Raw genomic sequence first — 23,684 nt, 5'->3', positions numbered from 1 at the left:
GGGACACCTGAGTGGCTCAGTTGGTTAAATGTTTGCCTTCAGCTCAGGTCATAATCCCAGGGTTCTAGGATTGAGCCCCGCATCAGGCTCCCTGCTCAGTGGGAAGCCTGCTTCTCCTTCTCCCTCTGCTTACCACTCTGCCTACTTGTGCTCTCTGTCAAATAAATAAATAAAAACTTTTAAATAAAAAAAACACGAATGTAGTTTTACCACTACATTTAGTAATTTTTTAAATATATTTTTTAATTTTTATTTTAAGTAGGCTCCACACGCAACATGGGGCTCAAACTCACAACCATGATCAAGAATCACACACTATACAGACTAAGCCAGCCAGGCACCCCTACATTTAGTAATTCTTATCACTGAAAACTTTTGGCAGTCAGAAAATCATACGAAGGATAAAATTGTGCTACCATAAGAATGCAGTAAAGACTCAAATGAATATTTTGAAAAGAAATGTTCTAAGAACATCTTGAGCACTGGGACAAAGTAGTAAAGTGAAAGGAAGAGCAATTCCTTAATTGAATCATTTCCAATGGATTCCTTTAACAATTGCTTTAATAAACGGTTATACCTCCTATTCTCTAATTATATATTAATTAGCTAGAGCCAAGTGGAGATACCACAAGTTTTTCTTTTTAATTCTATCCTACTATTTCCTTCCCTTGTTCTTCTCCTAGAACAAGTTCTCTGTACACGGGCGATTCCACACGTGCATCTGTGATCACTTACCATCTGGAGCATATTTTGAGGATATTCCTAAAATGGTCGCAAGTGCAACAAAAAATGAGAAACTAGTGACGGCAAAGCAAATGAAAGTATTTTTGTGCCTCTTCTGCTTTTGGCTTTCTCTCTGGGCCTGCTGCTCTTCAGGTGAGAAAGCAAAGGTGGCCCGGGCTTCCTGTCTGATGGAGGTCAATTTGGCTGAAGCTTGGCTCTTTGGAGGAGGAGGGGGCCGCAGTGGCACAACCTTCCCTGGAACATAGCCTGACGAGCGATGGCTGTTTCCATTCTGAGGTTGTAGGAAAGCAGGGGAGTGTCCCCTGGAATCAGTGGCATGCATGATACACTGTCACTGCAAAAAAGAAAAGAATTAAGGTTCAGAAATGTGAGAATTGTAATAGCTTTTTTAAAAAAGATTTATTTATTTGAGAGAGAGAGCATGTACAAGCGAGCAGGGGGAGGCGCAAAGGGAGAGAGGGAATCCTCAAGCAGACTCCTCACAGCGCATGGAACCGAAACAAGGCTGGATCCCGTGACCCTGATTTAATGAGCAGAGGTGAAACCAAGAGTTGGCCGCTCACCCGACTGAGCCACCCAGGCACCCCTGTAATGGCTTTATTAAGTGTTTTTTATTGTGACCAAATCACATAACATAAAACTCACCATTTTAACGTGCACAGTCCTGTGGCATTAAGTACCTTCACGGTTTTGCACAACTATCCCCACCATCTATCTCCAGGACTTTTCATCATCCCAAACAAAAATTCTGTAGCCATTAAGCAAGAATTTCCCATTCCTTCCTTCCCCAGTCCCAGGTAACCACTGTAATGACTTTTTGAAAATATCAAGTCAGCTCACATCCCTGATATAATCACTAATTGCGTTTTTTTTTTTTAAGATTTATCTATTTATTTATTCAGAGAGAGAGAGAGAGAGAGAGGCAGAGACACAGGCAGAGGGAGAAGCAGGCTCCATGCAGGGAGCCCAACGTGGGACTCGATCCCAGGTCTCCAGGACCATGCCCTGGGCTGAAGGCAGTGCTAAACCGCTGCACCACAGGGGCTGCCCACTAATTACATTTTAATGTCACTGCTTCTTGACCTTGGTTGCACATTTTAATCACCCACTAACATCAGTGCCCAGTGCCACACCTCAAAGCAATTAAGTTAGGATCCAAGCATCTCTATCTTTAAATGCCCCCACCAAGTGATTCTAATGAGCACCTTGGTTGAGAGCCACTCTTCTAAGGCAACTGTTCTCAATTTGCACTGTGCCTAAGAATCACCAGGGATATTTGTTAAAAATGTAGATTCCTGGGCCCTCCACCCCCGTGATTCCAGCTCAATTGTTGGAGAGGGATTTTTACATCTTTAAAACATACCCCGGTGACACTGAAGCCAGTGGTCACACTTTTCGGGTATCATTACTCTAAGCTCTTCAAACTAAAGTTAAAGTCCATGCATCCTATGAAGACGACAAGTTGGCCCTAAAGAGTTCCAATAGGGGGCAGCCCTGGTGGCTCAGGGGTTTAGCGCCGCCTTCAACCCGGGTGTGATCCTGGAGACCCGGGATCAAGTCCCACATCAGGATCCCTGCATGGAGGCTGCTTCTCCCTCTGCCTGTGTCTCTGCCTCTCTCTCTCTCTCTGTGCCTCTTATGAATAAATAAATAAAATCTTAAAAAAAAAAAAAAGGAATACAGGATGGTATAAATTCTTTAGAAAAAAATAAAATAGAGTTCCAATAGACAAGCTTTCATGTTTAGGTGTTTGACTTCCCCACTAGATTTATCTTTCAGCAAAACAGCTTAAGTATTTCTACCTGTGTTATCACTTCACTGTAGACTCTGAATTCATTTAATGAGAAAACCTGAAGTCCACATTCTCTGGTTAAAAAAGAGACAACAAAAAATAAATAAATAAAAAAAATAAAAAAATAAAAAAAAAAATAAAAAAGAGACAACAGGGACACCTGGGTGGCTCAGCGGTTGAGCGTCTGCCTTTGGCTCAGGTTGTGATCCTGGGGTCCTGGGATCAAGTCCCACATCAGGCTCCCTGCAGGGAGCCTGCTTCTCCCTCTGCCTGTGCCTCTATGTCTCATAACTACATAAATAAAAAAAATTTTGTTTTTTTTTAAGATTTATTTATTTACTTATGATAGAGAGAGAGAGAGAGAGAGAGAGAGAGAAAGGCAGAGACACAGGCAGAGGGAGAAGCAGGCTCCATGCCGGGAGCCCGACGTGGGATTCGATCCTGGAACTCCAGGATCGCACCCTGGGCCAAAGGCAGGCACCAAACCACTGAGCCACCCAGGGATCCCTTCATAACTACAGAAATAAAATCTTAAAAAATAATAATAAGTCCTCAAATTCTGTTTAAAAAGTAGGCATTCAAATATTATGATTAGAATAATTTTTTTTTAAAAAATCTAACTCAAAGTCCATACTGCCAGGCACTGTTGTAAACCTCTCACATGGATTACTCATCTAAAATACTTAATACAAGAAATCTCAGTAGTTCCCATGGTCCCCATCTTACATATGAGAAAGACTGAGGCCTAAAAAAGGTTAATTAGCTAATATATGGGAAAACCAGGACTTAAACCCAGGGCACACTAGTATTCAGGCTCTTAACTGTTATACTAATGTGTCTTTTAAGACAATTGAGAGGCAAAAATTTCAAAGACATCAGTTTTCTGATTTGCAAGGGTGTAACTAGAATGGGCTGAGTCAAAGAGCACATTAGCATTTTCAAGAATTCTTCATGCAGAAGTCCACTACAAATGATTCTTATCTAGGAGAAGCTGACACACACATAAAACAAGGTCAGTCCTTATTCTCTATAGTAAGCACTTGGAAGTTTCTGAATGAGTCAATTTTGAATGCAACCCGACTTTGACTTTGCAAAGTCAAAAAAAAAAAAAAGCAAGGAAGCCAGAAATGCTATGCTTCTATCATGTTCTTAGTACTGTGGATAAATAAGGACTGTGGATAAATATGATGTGTTCAGTGGCTTCAGAAACATGGTTCCATTACTTCCCTTCCTTCATAGCTAGAGCATCTCAGAGTCACCTGATTTCATTCAGTCCCCTTGTAATTAATCCCCCTCGACTTCTGCCAAAACAGTGAATAAGATCCCAGTCATAAGGGGACCCCAAATTGCTCTAAACGACAGCAAATCCATGAAACACAAAATGCGGTCATTAGAAAAGACATCAATAAGCATTCCCAGGACCCAAACGACCTGGAAATTAATGGAGACAGAAAGGGAATCTAATCAGGTATTGACGCTGATTTTATACGGGGCAAAGAACATTCTCAGAGTCAGTATGTCTGTCAAAACCACTTGGTTCGTGGGGTTTGATTTCTGAACAAAGGTAATTATTTAGATGAAGCTAAAGCTCCGAGACAAAGGGATGAGAACAGGATTCAAGGTGGTATTGAAGAAACTGCTGCATGTGCCAACCAGAACGAAATAATGGGGACATCCTGCTGGAAGAAATGAGAGAGTATAACAAAGGCCCCTTTATGATCCTCTATTAACAAAGAAAGGACTAAACTAGATATTCTTGAGTGCCAGGCTCACCAGGGTGGGAGGGGAATCGTGACTGTAATCTGCTCTGAAAGGGAATGGGAAGCTTTTGTTTGAGGCTGCAATCATCTGATACTTCATTGTTTCAGGGTGAGAAAGGTTGTTATTACTTAACAGGCTGGAGGGCCCTTTTGTGGGAGATGATGGGTCTCCAGATGTACCCACAATATAATAGCAGGCAGTAAGAGGCTAAATGAAGTCACCAACCCACTGGGAATTAATTTGTGTCTTCACGTTAACAAAATGATATCCTAACATGGAAAACTCGGATGGTATCTGCCACAAACTAAAATGGTCAATAAATGAAAAATAATTGTGCCTGTGTTTTTCCCTGAACTCTTGTAACTCTAAATATTTTTTTTTCTTAAATTTTTTTAAGTAAACTTAATCCCTATATCCAACATGGAGCTTGAACTCATGACCCCCGAGATCAAGGGTTGCGAGGTCTACCAACTGAGCCAGCCAGGTACCTCAAAACTAGATATCTTTATATTCATATATTCGGGGCACATAAGCTCCACTTCAGTGAAAAACATGTAAGTGCATAAGCAGCAAATACAATCATCCTTTTCCTAAGAAATAAACACACTGTTGAAACCATCTTAAAATTACAACCAGGGACATCTGGCTGGCTCAGTCAGAAGAACATGTAATGCCTTGGTCTTAGGGTCGTGAGTTCAAGCCCCACGTTGGGTGTAGAGATTACTCAAATAAATAAATAAACTTTAAAAAAATTACAACCAAAAAAATCATTTTATGCAGATTTCTTTCAATTTATCATGTTTTTTAAAGATACAAGATCCAAATACATTGCTTTAGAACCTCACTTTACATTTATGAGTTTAGGAGTGGTATTATGAATCAATTACTTAAAAATATAATGATTGATAGTTATAGATTTAAATTACTTGTGGGAGGGCAGCCCCTGTGGCACAGCGGTTTAGCACCACCTGCAGCCCAGGGCATGATCCTGGAGAACCTGGATCAAGTCCCACGTCTGGCTCTCTGCATGGAGCCTGCTTCTCCCTCTGCCTGTGTCTCTGCCTCTCTCTGTGTGTGTGTGTGTGTGTGTGTGTGTGTGTGTGTGTATGTCTATGAATAAATAAATAAAATCTTTAAAAAAATTATTTGTGGGGAAAAAGTGATATTTCACTTATTCGATAAACAGTTGTGAGCTCTTGTGGTCACTAGAGAATTGCACTGAGCACTATGAAGGATAAAGGAAGGATGTATTGCATCCAAAAAATACAATTCCTAAATCCAATAGTAAACACTTGCTTGAAGACAGAGTGTAATTGACAAAGAAAATACAGTTGACCCTTGAAATGGGGGGCGGGGGGCGGGGTCTGATCCCTGCACCCACCCCCCACAGCAGTCAAAACTCCATATATAACTTTTGAGTCTCTCCAAAAACTTAATAGCTTACAGTTGACTGGAAGCCTTATGGATAAGTTAAAACAGTTGGTTACCACACATTTTGTAGGTTATATGTATCATATACTGTATTCTTACAATAAAGGAAGCTAGAGAAAAGAAAATGCTATTAAGAAAACCACAGGGAAGAGAAAATACAATTATAGCCCTGGATTAGTGTGAGCTTGGGGTTCTGAGATAAAGAAGCAACTTACAGAAGAAAAGATGGAGTCCCTTCAAGGATTGCAGGATGTCAAAGTGATTATTAGCTATCATTTTAAAGTTTTTATGACAGACCAATGTGTTCACTCAATACACTAATCATTTGTTCATATTACATGTCGTTTATAAGAGGACTGCCTTTGTAGTGTAAAGAACACAGTACTATACGGAAGGAACACATTAGCATTTTATGATGTATTTGATGAGCTATCACAGCCTGAGCTAAATCCCTCAATACAGACAGATAATCTAAAATATGGGAAAACTAAGTCACTCATGTGGAGTTTGAAAATGCACTCCATGAAGGGTTTTGAAGCATAACTTCTGGTATTTGGAAGAATTATCTCATATTTATTTACTGGATGATAAAAAGTAGTAGCCCCGAAAGGCTTAATAATAATTAATTAAAAAGTAAAATCAGGGCAGCCCCGGTGGCACAGCGGTTTAGCACCGCCTGCAGCCTGGGGTGTGATCCTGGAGACCCGGCATCAAGTCCTACATCGGGCTCCCTGCATGGAGCCTGCATCTCCCTCTGCCTGTGTCTCTGCCTCTGAATAAATTTAAAAAAGAAAAAAAAATCAACAAAAGCATTAAAAAAAAAGTAAAATCTAATGATATATGATTTTATCATATATCATGATACCATGTAAATAAATAAATACCATGCCATTAAAGACCTTCACAGGGAACTTAGGCAAATAGTAAGTATACAAATAGTATAATATATAGTAGTAAAAATATGGTAGGTATTACAAGAAATCACTAAGAATATGAAACTACAGCAACTCGCAAGATATAAATGCAAACACCGAGAAAGTGGGAAGCATTCAAAACCTACTTCTGTCTTTTTTTTTTTTTTAATAAATTTTTTTTTTTTTTTTACATTTTTATTTATTTGTGATAGTCACAGAGAGAGAGAGAGAGGCAGAGACACAGGCAGAGGGAGAAGCAGGCTCCATGCACTGGGAGCCCGACGTGGGATTCGATCCCGGGTCTCCAGGATCGCGCCCTGGGCCAAAGGCAGGCGCCAAACCGCTGCACCATCCAGGGATCCCCCTACTTCTGTCTTAAAAAAAAAAAAAAAAAAAAAACTCAAAAACACCTTTAAAACTTGTTTTTTTTTTTTTGGTTTTTTTTTTTTTTTGGATTTTATTTTTTATTTGCGAGAAAGAAAGAGAGAGAGAGGAGCATGAGCCAGAGGAGGAGCAGAGGGAGAGGGAGAAACAGAACCTCACTGAGCAGGGACCTGGACGCGGGGCTCACTCCCAGGACCCTGAGATCTTGACCTGAGCTGAAGGCAGACACCCAACCAACCAAGTCTTCCAGGCATCCTAACTTGCTGTTATTTTAAATACAATTCTTCTGTTGGATAAAAAAAAGACTGCATAACCTCAAACAGTAACTCAAGGTGGGAGGGGTCAGTGCATTTGGCAAGAGCACCCAATTACAAGAAGTAATTGCAAAAAATATTTTGGAATTTCCATGACATTAAAGATCAAGTTGACAAAAGTTTCTTGGGCCTTTAAAAAAACAGCATGATATGGGGCACCTGGGTGGCTCAGTCGGTTGACTGCTTGCCTAAGGCAGGCTCAGCTCACGATCTGGGGGCTCTGGGATCTGGGTTCTGGATTCTGGGATCTGGGATCCAGCCCCCTGTCGAGCTTCCTGCTCAGCAGGGAGCCTGCTTCTCCCCCTCTCCCTCTGCCTGCCCCTCCCCCTGCTTGTGCTCTCTCTCTCTCTCTTAAATGGATGAATAAAATCTTTTTAAAAAGAGAAAAAAGGGATCCCTGGGTGGCGCAGCGGTTTAGCGCCTGCCTTTGGTCCAGGGTGCGATCCTGGAGACCCAGGATCGAATCCCACGTCAGGCTCCCGGTGCATGGAGCCTGCTTCTCCCTCTGCCTGTGTCTCTGCCTCTCTCTCTCTCTGTGACTATCATAAATAAATAAAAATTAAAAAAAAAAAAAAAAAACATAATCTGGATTCTTGTTCTCACTGGATAACCTGGGTGAGTTACTGTGATTTGTGATTTAGAATAAGAAATATATATTTAAAAAAAAATAAAATAAAATAAAAATAAAAAGAAAAAAAAGAAAAAAATTTTAAAAAAAAAGAGAGAGAGAGAACATGATTTTAAGAAAAGTGAGGTGTGGCTGAGCATCTGCCTGAGGCTCAAGTCATGATCCTGGGGTCCTGGGATCGAGTCCCACATCAGACTCTACACAGGGAGCCCGCTTCTCCCTCTGCCTGTGTCTCTACCTCTGTGTGTCTCTCATGAATAAATAAATAAAATCTTTTTTAAAAAGTGAGATATTCTCATTTAAAGTTGTCAAACACTGTGCCATCCCATCCATGAAGCCCTGTCATCTCAGGATTCTAACATGAAGTTCCCCGTCTGTTCTTCCCTGCACTCTGTTTAAGAGTCTTGTTGGGGGGCTCCTGGCCTGGCTGGTTCAGTTGGTAGGGCATGTAACTCCTGATCTGGGAGTCATGAGTTCAAGCCCCACGTTAAGTGTAGAGATTACTAAAAAAAAAAAAAATTTTTTAACAAAAGGATCATCTTGCCTTTTGCCTTTATGTTTCAGTTAACATGTGGACTTGTCCAACCATCCCCTGCAGTTGACTCTAAGCCTCTTGACAACAGGAACTAGTCTTACTCATCTTAGTATTCTCATATGACCCTAAACACAGTAGGTACTCACTAGGTGCTTGTTGAACTTCCATCAGACTATACCTCTACAGACCACACACACACATGCAACACCCACATAGATTATAATCACCCACTTAATCTTCCCTCAACATCCTTGAGGCTCTGGGAAATTTTTCTACTCTATCTGTATGTGTTGCCCTGGTTTGGGAAAAACTGAGAACATTTACAACTTCAAGCAAAAAAGCCAAAGTATTAATTTTTACAAAATGCAATCCTAGCATGCAATCTAGTGGGTGAATAAAGGTATTATTACCAACAGCACACGGGAATTCTAAAGATAAAGAGCGGCAAACCAGACAAGCTCAACCTTTCACAATATTTTGTAACACTTTTGGCAAAACAGTAGGAAGTGCAGTAGGCACATAGGAAAAAGGAAAGTGTTCCATTCCACTTCATATTGTTATGCTGACAGCCAATAAATGCTGTGATCTGGGGCGCCTGGCTGGCTCAGTCAGTAGAGCATGCAACTCTTGATCAGCAGGTCATGTGTTCATGTCCCACACTCCGAGCCCCACACCAGGCATAGAGCTTACTCTGAAAACAATGCTGTGGTCAAAGGGAAAGTCATTTTTGTACAAATATAGCACCAGTAATTCAAAACTAGTAAGTGCTCTTTAAAAAGACTGAGTCTTCACATTCTTTCTACTGCTGAGATGCTAATACTGAAGACAAAGTGCCTACAATAGTGCTTATTATTCACATGGTGGTTGAGGATGCTTGCCCTAGAAGCTAGAGTTTCAGTACAACTGGCCAAAATCTGGCTGAGGAGACTTCCTCTTATTAAGATCTTGGTAGGTCTTTACCACACACCTACTGGTATGCTCACTCACAACAAAAAGTCAAACATGCCAGGAACAAGAGGTGTTCATGAATTACCTTGAAAACAAATGATTGATGTTTATAATTTTTAGTAATTATGACCTAGTTAAAATCTTAAACTGCTCCTAATGGCCTTGGACTTCCAATTAATGGTTCCAACTTCCAATCTCCCATTTTTAAGAGAAAGAGAACACCAATGAATCAGGTTGGGGGGGGCGGGGCAGGAGGGTGCTTCTTTTATTGTAGATTCAGACCATGTCTACACTTGATAAACAAGGAGCTCAACATTTTAATCATATAAAGTTGTTCAGTAAGAAATAAACTTAGCAAAACTGACTTTTACGCCCTTTTGTTTTTCAAAATGTCAAGTAAATACTTACATGTGATCAATACTTTCATGAAGAGTATGTGTTTAAATATATATCATAAAGATTTTCAAAAACAATGGTTGAAAAGTTCCTGGGGGAACATCCTTCTATCCATAGTTTAAAGGAATCTATTTCATTGCATATCCTATTCCCAGAGCATACAGGATAAAATTCGTTTTTAAATGATAATCCCTGCAAAAGAATTCAATATAAATGCTAGGTCTGTACATAGAGCTGCTTGGGAGATAAGAGATGATGGGAAAAAATTAAGTGCAGTTTCCTTCAAAGATCTACTTGGTTTGTGTAGACATACTCCCAAAGAATCCAGTACCCTGAGACCTCCAAACACAACAGCGCCTTCATACAGACAAGACATATTTTCCAGTATTACCTTGCATAGGTAGGTGTTCTGTTTCTTCTTTCAAATCTCTAAAACAAGATGAGTCACTATAACCTGCAACTGTCTGACACATTTCCAAGACATAAGACACTTGGCACAGTTAGTTATTTGTATTAGTTCTGGCTCACTTTTACTAAGCTGATGGTGGCCAAGCCAATGTTTAGAGGAAGAGGGGAAGTACCAATCCTTCATTATAAACCTCTCCTTATGCAAGGAAAGTTAGATAAGGGGCTGAGAAATCTTCATTTTTATTCCCCTACCTTCTCCTTCCACTTGGTCAATTTAGACACATATGATGAATGATACTCCCCCAAATGGAGCTTCTATTACATATAAACACCAATACACCTAGACTCCTGGTCTAGCACCATGTATTGTTCACATTACCTCCTCCCACCATACATATGAACTCTACTGATATAATACAGAGAAATTATAAGGAATTTGTCAATCCTATAATCTCCAAAAAAGGCTAAATTGACTAAAACTGATTTTTTTGTCAGTAATATTTGAGTCAGAATAAGTATCATTTAAAGCCAGAAGACATTTTTGTTTTCCTGCTTAGAAATTCACTTTTCGGGCAGCCTGGGTGGCTCAGCAGTTTAGCACCTGCCTTCGGCCCAGGGCGTGATCCTGGAGACCAGGGATCGAGTCCCACGTCGGGCTCCCTGCATGGAGCCTGCTTCTTCCACTGCCTCTGTCTCTGCCTCTCTCTCTATGTGTCTCTCATGAATAAATAAATAAAATCTTAAAAAAAAAAAAAAAAAAAAAGAAATTCACTTTTTGTGAAGCATTCTTCTCTTTGCCACAAAGTTATAGTCAGGAAAGAGTAAATCCCTGGAAAACAAAATTTAACTAAAAATACAAGTTGGATTATGATGAAAATGATGAAACAATAAACACTGAGTATATGTGTCTGTAGTGAAGGAATTCAGATGAGCAAATCGACTACAATTTCGCTGAAGTGGATGCATCCTCGAAAATTATATTGGAATCTCCTGTTAAATATGGATCCTTCGGAACAAAGAGGCTTTATTCATAATATCTCCTGCCCCAAGGAAACCAAGCGAACACTTTCCCGTCTCAGAGTCATATAGGCGACCTTTGAGAAATATTTTTACTTCATTCTTACAGTCCTCTCATTCATGCAAGGTACAGGAGGCAGATGTCTGATTTTCTTGACACCAAACGTACTCATTAATCCTTTTTCAGATCTGTTAAGCATCTCCATGAAAAGCATCTCCATGAAAAGCCCTGCTTGACCCCAAAGCCAAGATGGCTGACAGGGCTCAAAGGCCGAAGAACATTACCATGGGCAACAAAAGAGAAGCAAAAGAAAAAAGAAAACACAGACCCACACAGACCAACAGGGGAGCAAGGCTGACAAGCAGAGTATCTAACACTCCTTACCCGGTCAAAAAAAAAAATTTTTTTTAAAAAAAGCACAGTCGGTAGGCCCCTGGGTGGGAGGAAAGACCTAGAAGGATAAATAAAACTTGGAAAAGTGGAGAAAGAAGGGAGTCATCTTACCTGCCCGTTGTCCTCTGCTCTTCACCCCTATATCCTTTTCCTGATTCTTATTCCTCAGATTGCTTTTGCTCCTACGGCTTCCTATTGAGAAGCCACCCTCTCTTCTCCCCTCCTTCCCAGAGCTCCTCAGACCACCCCCTTCGCCCTGGCTCCCCACAGGCTGGGAGGACGCGGCACAGAGGCTCCCAACCTGCTGACAGTGACGGATGGCTGCCAGCGAGGCACACAACGGCAGATGCAGGCGTGTCATCAGCCTTGCAGCTGGCCTTCGGAAGAAAGAACCAAAGCCAACGTCTGACCTGAGGGAGGCTGATTTAATTAAGGTTACAGCAAAGGGCAGAGCTGCCTGTGGGCTGCATTCTCTGCCGAGCGCCAGGGGCCAAGCTTGAAAACTACTTCTCCAGAAGAAAGAGCCAAGAAAGTTATGGCAGTTAAAATGTTGGAAGTAGGGGGGAAAAAAAAAAAAGGAAAAAGAAAAGAAAAGGCAACGGAGAGCTGTTTGAGAAGGAAGCACAGATGCACCAGAAGTCCACGATCTCTTGAGATACAGACATCAAAACGCCAGGACAGGAGAAAGCCTGCAGCGAGTATGTCTGGACACGCCTGTCGAACTAGGCAATACTCCAGATGAATAATGAGATGCCCAGATTGAAGTGATCGGGGGCCACTCAATCCAGCATCAAAGCAAAGTTTCTATTAATGGCAGGGCCAGGACTGGAATCCAAATGTACTATTTCTTTTACCTACAACGCGCAGCCTTTTTTTTTTTTTTTTTTTTTTTAACGTGCAGCCTATTTTTAACACAATTTTTACCACTGAGAGTAAAGGCTTGCCCGACAGGGAACACACTCGGCTTGAACGTCTCTTATCAGACAAGGACTCTGCTAGATGATGGGGACCCAGCAGCACACAAACAAATCAATCTCTACCTTCGAGGAGCTCAGAGCTCAGTGTTGGGGGCTCAGGAGATGATCCAAATAAAGAGATAGGTGCAAAGTACAATGCATGTTGGGGCAAAGACACGGGGGTGGGGGGGAGCAAAGAAGTGATCACCTGAGTTTATTAGATCTCTACCAACAGACTAGAGTTAAATTTTTTAAAGGCCTGGCAAACCGACTTAGCCACACACGTGCCACCAGACCACCACTAACGGCTTCCTTCGCACATGTAAACTAAAATCCACCACGGGACTCTGCCACGACGATGACAACACACGGTCTACCCGTGACCAATACGGGAGGAAACGGACAGAAGGCTCTTGTAGCGTAGTCTCCGGAAGGCTGGCAGGCCCGGTGTCACCTGCGCATGAGTTCCTGGCCAAAAATAAAAACAGTGACAGTGCTTGACGTCCTGCGGCGTGGGAAGCCTCCAGAAGGGACCACGTTCCACCTCCCCCAGGCTGGATGCTCATCAAAACTCCATGGTGCCAGGGAGTCAGCAGGGAGCACCTGTAAAGGAGCACCGACCAAGCCCTGGAGGGGCCTTAGACTTGGCCCAGCTGAGCAGGGACAGACCCAGCCAGCAGCGGGGGGGACCAGGCAAACGGGGCAGGCGGGGCGGGCGCAGGAGGAGCTCCAGGGCCTTAAGCACAAACAGAGAGCACTAGCGGGAAGCAATCCTTTAGATCCCGGGTGGCTCAGGGGATCCCGGGTGGCTCAGGGGATCCCGGGTGGCTCAGCGGTTTAGCGCCGCCTTCAGCCCAGGGCGTGATCCCGGTGATCCTGGAGACCCGGCCGGGATCGAGTCCCGTGTCGGGCTCCCTGCATGGAGCCTGCTTCTCCCTCTGCCTGTGTCTCTGCCTCTCTCTCTGTGTATCTCTCAAACAAATAAAAATCTTAAAAAAAAAAAAAAAGAGAGAGAGAGAGAGAGCCCAGCTCAGCCCACGCGCAGCTGGGCAGCCGGACCAGCCAGCCCCGAGCTGACCCTACATCATGAAGCGTGACCACAAGGACAGGACAGGCAGCGAAGTGAGCTCAAGCACTTGGGAAAGCAGCTCTCAGTGTTAATCAAAAGACATCACTGCCCGTGCTGAAAAGACGATCCATCTTCCTTTTGGCCTCCTCAGCTCCACCTCTGTACACAGCCCACTTGCTACCAAATTGCTAGCTTCTCCACGTTCCTAGCACTTGGTTTCTATCTGAGCATGCCCTCGGGTGGCAGGGGAAGGCTGTCGTCAAGTACTCACTGAACAATTAAGGCCACAGGTTTTGTGTGAAGGAAATGGAATTCCTAAAATCCTCATGCGAAGAGGATTTGAGAGAGGTGGCACTGGTGGTCGTTAAAAAAACAATATATATATATATATATATATATATATTTTTTTTTTTTTTTTTAAGCCACAATAAAAACAATGACTCATTTTTCTCATTCCTTCTGAAACAGGAATCAGGCATTTGTCCTCGGGCTAAACTTCATCTTTCCACTCCCTGAAATGTTAATAATTAATTTTCCAACCTCATCGTATGCAGGAAAAAAAAAAAAACGATTCATTCTTCAGGGAAGTGGGCTGTCAGTGAGGACCATTAGAAGAACAGAAGGTTGGCAGTACCCAAATACAAGCCGGTGATTAGGCAAGAGCTCCCAAATCAATAACAATTTCACTCTTCAGAGAGACTTCATAATAGATATGACCAAGACATCTGGCTTGTGGTGGATATTTATGTTTTAAGATACTTATATCAAACTCAGAGTCAATGAGGGCAATTCCTCTCTCCGTAGCTCAGCATGGATTGTCTTAAATTGCAATCCTTTCAGGCAATAATGTTCTAATCACACGTCTATGCAGTGTTCACACTATTCTAAATACTGTATTTAAGCCAGGACTGCTACAAGCTCTCTGAGGCAAACTTTTCATGATATTATTAAAGTGTCCAAATGCTGTCAATTTTTTCTTACTGTCCCCCAGGAAGATGCAGCCCTGATAAAATAAATATAAAAGGTTTACCACTTGTTACCACGTAATGAGAATAAATGTCTTGTTAAAATCTGGCCACAAGGTTAGGCAAATAATAATAATTTCAAGGCAGATTTACCTAATCGGTCAAAGGGCTGATTTGATGGGAGATAGCAATTGTGTGTGTTAAGTCATACACAGCATCCCAGTCCATGCCATATTTTTTAAAGAGACATTTTAATAAAGACCCTATGCTTCTTTCATCTTTGTACTGCTCACAGCAACCAGCGCAGAGACCTGCACATCTTAGGAATGCAATAAAATATTTGCTGAACATAGTTCCTGACAACCAACATTAATGGCTTCCCAAAGCAAGCACAAGAAAACAAAAGACCATGCCAACCAACATATTTCTAATATACTTTTATCCTATGATTCACGACACAAATCTGAATAATGTTTCCAGGAACTTGCTTCTCTTTTAAAAAACAATGTGCACTTCTATGGTATTTTAAATTTGTGTGCAATTTACAGAAAATGCAAGTAAAGGGAACATTATTTTTATACTTAGTTCCCTATTTGCCAGAAATGTGTTACATGTCACAGCACCCCCCTGTGTGCATCATATCATGTATAAATCCTCCCAAAGAGAAAAGATAGAGTGTCTGCTTTAAAGTTGGGTGCAATGGGTTTCCTAAGCCCAAATGCAAATTATTTCACCATTAAAACACTAAACGAAATTGCTAACAAAACCAAACAGGAACAAATTAGGGTACGTTAGAGTGGGGGGGGGTACTCTGACTGGAAATAGGGACAAAGGGGTTCTTGTCCCTGCTCAGCCATTAATTTACTATATGACCTTACCTAATTAGTTAGCCTCTCTGGGTCTCAACTTCCTCATCTTAATATTATTTTTAAAGCCCTTTCAAACTTACATGCTAGGATTCAACGTGTCCTAAAAATTGATTTACATTCGTATCATCCCCCTCCCCCCCAGTCACACTGAACACGCTAGCTTTAAATATGTGAGTATGGATTCCTATCAAAAGGCAATTTATTAAAATGTCAGATGAGCTTAAGTCCATTTTAAGTCAGGAGGAAGGCAAGTGTATTCAAGCAAATAATGCTCATAGATTCAAGTTTCAGCCAGGCAACAACTGATCTTGCTGGGGGCGTCACTGAAAACTACACCTCTTTACAGATGGAGAAAACCAGTAAAGGCCATTTTCATGGTCTCAAAAAACACAGATGCACGGCTTTTCCTTCCTTTTCACTTTTCCATATTCATCTTGTTAGGACAGGGGAAAGCAGAAGGGCTAGCTTGACTTGGGAGGGAGGGGAAAGACCATGGCAGTTATAGTACAGACCCAGACAAGCCCCTCTCAATTGAGGTACTATACGAGCCAGCCCATCCTTCTAATTAGTGCTCACAACCCAAATGCAATGAAAAGATTTCCTGTGGCTGGGGATGGGAAGATGTCTGGACAAGTTGAGGAATGCCATATGACAATAACCAGCCTAACGTCTGAAAAACTGCCCTCAAGCTGAGATTCAGAACACCCTGGAAAGGGTCAGCAAAACAGAAATCTGTCCCTGAGATCAGTTGGACTTAGGTATGATTTAGAGCTAAAAAGCTCTAAAAAGAACCTATTTTCAAAGTACCTTTCGATACCAAACAGCACTAGCTTGTGTGGCACTTTATTATATACACGGCAAATTAAGTCATCAAAGAATTCAATAAAGTATGCTTAGACTCATTTTACAGATGAACAAACAGCGTGTAAAGAATTGAGAGATTTGGCCAGCAGCAAACGGTTAGCAAATGTCAGAGCCTCGTTTTAAACTCCCTTCTGACTTCAAGTACTCCAATCTTTACATTTCAAAATGGTACCGCCAATGGGATCCCTGGGTGGCTCAGTGGTTGAGTGTCTGCCTTTGGCTCAGGGCGTGATCCTGGAGTCCTGGGATCGAGTCCCACATCGGGCTCCCCCGCAAGGAGCCTACTTTTCCCTCTGCCTGTGTCTCTGCCTCTCTCTGTGTCTCTCATGAATAAATAAATAAAATCTTAAAAAAAAAAAAAAAAAAAGGTACTGCCAATACCAAACACCAGTGTTCAGTCTCTACTATTTCTGATTTAGAAAACTTTATTTTTCACTAAATTACTTCCTCACTCCCCCCCCCCCCCCCCCCCGCATTCCCAGTCTTGTCCTCCTTTGGATCCTTAAAGCATTCTATGCATGATGCTCCAAACACTTACACACTTACTGGGCCTTCTAATTGTTCGTTTCCTTTTCTCCCAGCCTAGGCTCATTCCTTTCAACAGCAGAGACCATCTCATCTTTCCTTAAAGATGGAAGCCACCACTGATTATCTTGGCTCCCTGTGACTGCCCAAGCCTGAACCACTCCATCCAACTCCCTCTGCCTACCACAGCACACGGTGGGCATTCAGATTGCTTCCTAAGTGCCTAACACAAAAGAGGTGAATAAGAATTGTTAGTCGAATGCAGGGTGGGTGGGTGGGTGGATGATGCAAGACTCCTAGTTTATGACACTTTACAGAGTACACTTTGACAGCCAGTACTCCATGGGAATCCAAAACTAAGTATTTAATAATAATCATTTCAATGTTCTCTTTCTGCACTGCTGTGGTTCATCCTATCATTCTCAAATTCAGAATGGGGCCCAGGCGTGCAGAGCTGGTAAGCAGCAACCTTTCAACTTCGGAAATGGCCCACGACTTTAATTCCTTAGTCTGTCTTCTCTGCATTCCCAAGGTAGCTTGGGAACAGGCTAGAGGAGGTTCATTAGAACACGAATGAGGTGTTGTCCCATTCCAGCTTCCCGTTGTGAAATCTGAGACTTCTGAAAATCTACAGATTTTCACCAACAAAGGAGACTTTACTCAAACAATTCCCTGTGACAAAGAAAAGCTAAACAAGCACAGGGTTAGAGTTCACAGATTCTCGACCCCCCTGTCCAGACACTCCTCTGTCTGCACACTCCTCAGCTTCGTTCACAGACTGTTGAAGCAGAACAGGTAGGTGATGACTCAAAATTCACTTCTAACCTTCACTTCTTAATTTTCTGAGCTTAAACACACACTCATCAGATAAAACAGCATCAGGTGGAATGAACTGAAAGCCAGAAGCAGACTTCCAGTTCCACCCCCGGCACACTCTGAGCCTATAGTCCAGGAACACAGAAACCAGGGGAGTAACGTTAAGGATACGACCCCATAAGGTCCGACCCAGTGTCTAGTAGGCAGAAGTACCTGGTTCATTTTCTTCTGCTTTGCATAGAAATGCAAACCTAAAGGAGCCCTTTGAATAGCTAATCCAAGGCACACAACCAGAGCGTGAAGCCCAGACCAATTTTGAAAATAGCAAGCTTCCTTCAAAGGTCAAAGATCAATAGCTCCATTTTTGCCCACCAAACACCCAGAAGGCTAAATATTTCAAAGGCATTTCTAACACAGAGCCACTTCCAACAGGTAGTTCCGTCTGGCTGCCCCGAGGTCTGAGGCCTCCCTCGGCTCAGGTGAAATCTCTGCGTCCCCCCACTTCCTCGAGATCCTCATTTTGTCCTGGTAAAGGGCTCCCAAAAACATCTGCACGCGCTGCACACATGCAATTATGCAACAACGCCTCACACTGTCACAGTGCATCAAGGAGAGTGGACACAAGCCAGCGAGTGGATGAAAGTTAACCTTATTAAGCACTCCCTTCCAACCCCGACGGCTGATGAAAGGAGATCACAGGCTGTTTTCCTAACCTTATGCAGAGAATTTAAGTGAGTGGTTTCTGCTCCACAGCGAGGTCTGGCGACGACGGTCAGCAGAGAGCATCCAGGGACATGAGGACCTTGGTTTTATTGCAAAGGATGTCGCACCGGGCATCAACTACTCAGCTCCGGGATCCTCAGGGAGCGGGACCCCCGACTTTGCCAGGACCTCCCAACCCTGCAGAGTAAAGCTGGGAGTGGGGTCCGGGGGTAAGGCCATCCCCAGCTGGCTGCAAAAGAGAGCTGCAAGCGATCTTAACCACCCCCCCCGCCCCGCCCGCGCTCGACTTCTACTAACACAAAGCCGGGCAAGGGGTGAGGGGTTCGCCAACCCGGAGGGAATAGGAAAGAGACAAAGGTCACCCCGGCGCGCCCGCGCGCACTGCCGCCGAGGCTCCGCGGTGGACGTTGCACCAACCTTCCAGCGCGGCCGGCTTCCTGTGGGGTTTGTCCCCCACCCCAACCCTCTCCGGAAAGTTTGAGGCTGTTCACACCGACTTTCAAAGGTCCATTGTTTCCCTCCCCGTCCGGGAACGTAATGAAAAGAGAGACGGAGAGAAAGAGGTCAAGCCGTGGCCCCCCAGACCGTCTCTTACGGAGGGGTTGGCCCGGGGGGAGTCCGGTTACGCCCGATCCGAGGGGAGAGGGGCCCGGGGAGGCGGAGCGCGGGGGGGGGGGGGCGGCGGGGCGCTTCGGCGGCGGGAGGAGGTTTGCCCTTTCAGCAGAAATGCCTCGATGCCAGGCCGCCGGGAGCCGGACGGGGCGCGGGGCCCCCGCGGGCAGCTGGGGAGGCGGGGCGCGGGGAACCCCTCCGCTTACCTTCCCCTCCCCGCTTAGCGTCGGCTACTCCAGGTGCCTACACCGCGGCCCAACGAGACGGAGCCGAGCTCCTGGCGTCCCCGGGTCCGGATCCTCTCTCCATGGCCGGGGAGCCCCGGAGCCGCCGCCGCCGCCGCCGCCGCCGCCGCTCGCCTGCAACTGGCAGCCGCAGCCCGTGCCTGGAGGTGAGGCAGGCGCTCTCCGCCGGGAATGACGCGCACTTCCCCCGCCTCCGCCCCCGCCTCCGGCCGCCAGCCTCGGGGGCCGGGGCCTCGGCGCGCTCGCTCCCGGAGCAGCCGCGCCGCGCTCTCCGCTCCTTCCCCTCCGGAGCAAGGGAGCCTCGGCCCCGCGACGGCGGTGGCGGCGGCGGCGGCGGCGGCGGCGGCGCGGGGCGGGGCGGACCGCGGCCCCGGAGTCGCGCTTTCCCGGTCGGCGGGCGCCGCGGCTTCCCCTCGCTCCGGTCGCGCTCAGCCTCCGCGGGCCAGACAAGCGGCCCGGCTCTGCTGGGCCGAGGGCTGCCGATTGGGCGGGCGGACGACGCGGAGGAGGCGGGGGCAGAGGAGGAGCCTGCGGCCGGAGGAGGCGGCGGCCGCGCTGGGCTCCTCCCGCCGCGCGCTCCGCCGCAGCCCGGGACCCGGCGTCCAGCGCCCCCCGCCGCGGCCCCGTGCGGCCGCCAGCACCTCGCGGCCGAGCCCGACGACGAGCCGCCCTCACCCCCGGGGGAGCCTGCTCCCCGCCCTCCTGTGCCGGCCGAGCCTGACACTGCGCCCCCGCCGCTCCTCGGCCGAGCTGGACACTGCGCCCCCGTGGCCGCCGGCGGAGCCCGACTGCGCCCCGGCACCCCCGGCCTGAGCTGGACACTGCGCCTTCAACTGCGCCCTCATCGCTGCCGCGGGAGCCAGACCCTGAGCCGCATCACCCCAAAGCCACTTCCAGGAACTCCCGAAAACGTTCCGCGCGTCCGGCCAGCGCACCACGGCCGCCCCCACCTGGCCGAGCCGGCGCGCTGGGTTCTTAGCCCTTCCCGGGGAGCCACCGGCTCTCGGACTCGGGACAGCTCCTCGGCAGCTCGGAGCGGCCCGGCCCCCCGCGCTCCAGCCGGAATAAATACCGCCAGGTTGCCCCACGCCCCTCGGCCGCGCCACTCCGGAGTGGCTGCTGCTCGCGGGAGTGGCGCTGAGCAAGCCCCTCCCCCGCCCCCCGCCCCCCGTCCCCTCCCCCAAGCCCGCGAACCTTCCATGGACCCTCGCTCCCCGGCAGGAGCAGCCCCGCCGCCGCCGCCCCGCCCCTCGCTGGAGCTGCTCCCCCCCCCCCCCAGAAGCCTTGGCTCCGCTGAGGGCGCGGCCGGGGCTCGATCAGTCAGACCCACGCGGTCCCCAGCTAGTGACAGCAGCAGGACTGCCAAATCCAGGCGGTCGTCATCCTCCGGTTCTTTCGGAATTGGAAGTTGTCCCGCAAGGGAACTCTCTCTCCCAGCGAATACTGTACAGATACGAGTGTTCATTTTTCAGAGTTGCTCTTTCCAGCCTACACCCCCCCCCCAACCCTTTTAATAGAACCTTAGTCATGTAACCGTGACATACCCAACAGGCGGGAAGGGGAATTCCCTGTTTCCACGAGTTTGGTGCTCGAAGTTTCCAAATCTTGGCTGATAAGATTCCCGATTCCCAAACTTCACAAGACCTGGCTGAATCACAGTTGCCTGGAATGTGTAAGTTTGAGAAACGGTGCTGCATCCTCAAATTCATTAAAACTTCGGAAAGTTGCCTCCAAAATAGCAACAATATCCAGTGCTGAAACCTTAATGAAACTACCCCACTTTGGGAGCCACTGACCCTCTGGGAGCGGAAGGAGGATTCTTGAAATGAAGCAGATACAGGTGCCTTGGTGGCTCATTTGGTTAAGGGTGCCCTCAGCGCAGGTCCTGGTCCCAGGGTCCTAGGATCGAGCCCCATGTCAGTCTCCCAGCCCAGCGGGGAGCCTGCTGCTCCCTATCCCTCTGCCCCTCCAACCTGCTCCTCTCAAAAAAAAACCCTTTTAAAGGGGGGCACGGGGCACCTGGGTGGTTTAGTCATTTAAGCATCTCCCTTGCCTCAGGTCATGTCCCAGGGTCCAGGGAGTCTGCATCTGCCTCTCCCCTAGCTCATGCGCGCGCGCTCTCTCTCTCTCTCTCAATAAATTAAATAAATAAATAAATAAATAAATAAATAAATAAATAAATAAATAAATAAATAAATAAAATCTTTTTAAAGGAAGAAGACAGGGCAGCCCGGGTGGCTCAGCGGTTTAGCGCCACCTTCAGCCCAGGCGTGATCCTGGAGACCCGGGATTGAGTCCCACGGTTCCCTGCATGAAGCCTGCTTCTCCCTCTGCCTGTGTTTCTGCCTCTCTCTCTCTCTCTGTCTCTCATGAATAAATAAATAAAATCTTTTTTAAAAAATTGCTTAGAAAATAAAAAAGAAAAAGAAAGAAAGAAAGAAAGAAAGAAAGAAAGAAAGAAAGAAAGAAAAAGAAAGAAAGAAAGAAAGAAAGAAAGAAAGAAAGAAAGAAAGAAAGAAAGAAAGAAAGAAAGAAAGAAAGAAAGAAAGAAAGAAAGAAAGAAAGAAAGAAAGAAAGAAAGAAAGAAAGAAAGAAAGAAAGAAAATGGTTTTGAATGACAAACTGGAAGGAACAAAGGATTATTTTCGTGATCAAAGGTGAAATGCTTAGGATCATGCCTTATAAAGACAGAATAGGAAATGTGTCACTCTGTGTGGTAAGCTGGAAAATAGCCCCACCCCACCCCCAAAAAATTTCAGATCCTAATCACTAGAACCTGGAAGTGTTCTTTTATATGGAAACAGGGTCTTTGCAGAGATTAAATTAAAGATCTTGAGTTGAGGAAATTATCCTGGGTTATCAGAGCGGGCCTTAAGTGCCATCACTTGTATCCTTATAAAAGGGAGGCAGACCTGAAGGCAACGTGAGCATGCAAGCAGATGTGGCCACAACCAAGGAGTGCCAGCAACCACCAAAAGCTGGAAGAGGGGCTGGGGGCCGCGGGCCGGGGGCAGGGGTAGGGAGTGGGGGTTGGGGGTGGGGGGGTGGAAGAGTCCTGCCCACTCAATGATTCCAGACTTCCAGCATGCATCCGGTCCAGGAACATGAGAGAATGTATTTCTACTGTGTTAAGCCACCAAGTTTGTTGTGATGTGTTATAGGAGCCATGGAAAACACATACATGCTATGGCTTGTGCAGTGCCAACTTTACATTAAAATGCCCATTTTCTGAATATTAAGTGCCAGGCCCCTTGCTTGGAGTTTGAACATGTTATCTAATTCATTCCTCCCAAAGATTGTTAGTCCAATTGTGGCCGTGGGGACACCGGGACTCAGAAAGTCTAGAGAGCCTACTGTACAGCAGGAGCCTATCAAGTCTGCCAACCATTCAAATATTAAAAATAACAATTAAAAAATCACAAACTATTTTATGAAAGTTTTGGTTTTAACAACGTCCTACTTCCATAACCTATACCTATTGCCAAAATCTAAGGAAATGGACATGGATGTCTGAGGACGCTGTGCCCAGAGGCCAGGGTGGGCAGGGGTTTATAGGTGCCTCCCCACCTTCTGCTCAATATTGTTTTGAACCTAAAACTGCTCTAAATAAAGCCCACTGTGGGGTGCCTGGCTGGCTCAGTCAGTAGAGCATGCGACTCTTGATCTCAGGGTTAAGAGTTCAAGCCCCAAGCTGGGTGTAGGGATTACTTAAAAATAAAATCTTTTAAAATTTTTTTAAATTAAAAAAGTAAGTCTATGGATACAAAAAGGGGGGCATTGAGTCCTTGTGCGGCTGACCTTTGAGAATTTTATAAATTTTTGTTCCTGGGTATTTATCAGGAAACAGAAAAAAATCGAAGTTTCTTCGAATAAGACAGATGGTTTTGAAACTACAGGCAGTCCCCAACTTCCAATGGTTTGACTTAATTGTTCAACTTTCAAGGATGAGAATGTAAAATGCATTCGGTAGACACTGTACTTCAAATTTTGAATTTGGACCTTTTCCTAGTCTGGCCATATGTGGTGAGAGACTCTTTCACGATGCCAGGCAGTGACAGGGAGCCGTAGCTCCTGGTCAGCCCAGCGATCACAAGGGTCAGCAACCAATACACTCACAACCATTCTGCAGTTTTTCACTTCCAGCACAGTATTCAATACATTCCATGAGATACCAACACTTTATTATAAAATAGGCTTTGTGTGAGATGGCGTGGCCCAACTGTAGGGCAATGTGAGTGTTCTGAGCACGTTTAAGCTGGGCTAGGCTAAGCTATGATGTTCAGTAGGTTAGGTGCACTAAACACATTTTTGACTTTAAGGCTTTTTCAACTTATTGTGGGTTTATCCAGATGTAACCCCATCATGAGTTGAGGA

At 45.4% G+C, this 23,684-nt stretch overlaps 1 protein-coding gene across 4 annotated transcripts in view; it reads right to left on the bottom strand.

The window, feature by feature from the left end:
• The window catches only part of CEMIP2 (cell migration inducing hyaluronidase 2), a 79,484-nt gene extending 59,075 nt beyond the window's left edge, over positions 1–20,409 (bottom strand). Inside the window, exons 1-3 of one of the 4 annotated variants that reach the window (XM_077907002.1) lie at positions 18,871–19,026; positions 18,444–18,630; positions 736–1,078 (exon numbers count right to left, since the gene is read on the bottom strand). In XM_077907002.1, the coding sequence (XP_077763128.1) occupies positions 736–1,066 (331 nt within the window). In that variant the 5' untranslated portion in view covers positions 1,067–1,078; positions 18,444–18,630; positions 18,871–19,026. Of the gene's footprint in view, positions 1–735; positions 1,079–9,859; positions 9,881–18,443; positions 18,631–18,870; positions 19,027–19,271; positions 19,593–20,260 lie in introns of those variants that run through there. The other 3 variants (XM_077906997.1, XM_077906992.1, XM_077907012.1) reach the window with 3 other exon arrangements.
• Positions 20,410–23,684: the final 3,275 nt, after the last annotated feature.

Source organism: Canis aureus, chromosome 1 (genome assembly GCF_053574225.1).
Source record: "Canis aureus isolate CA01 chromosome 1, VMU_Caureus_v.1.0, whole genome shotgun sequence".
NCBI classification, from domain to species: domain Eukaryota; kingdom Metazoa; phylum Chordata; class Mammalia; order Carnivora; family Canidae; genus Canis; species Canis aureus.
The sequence above is the reverse complement of the archived record's forward strand: the minus strand, read 5'-3'. Positions and strand labels throughout refer to the sequence as shown.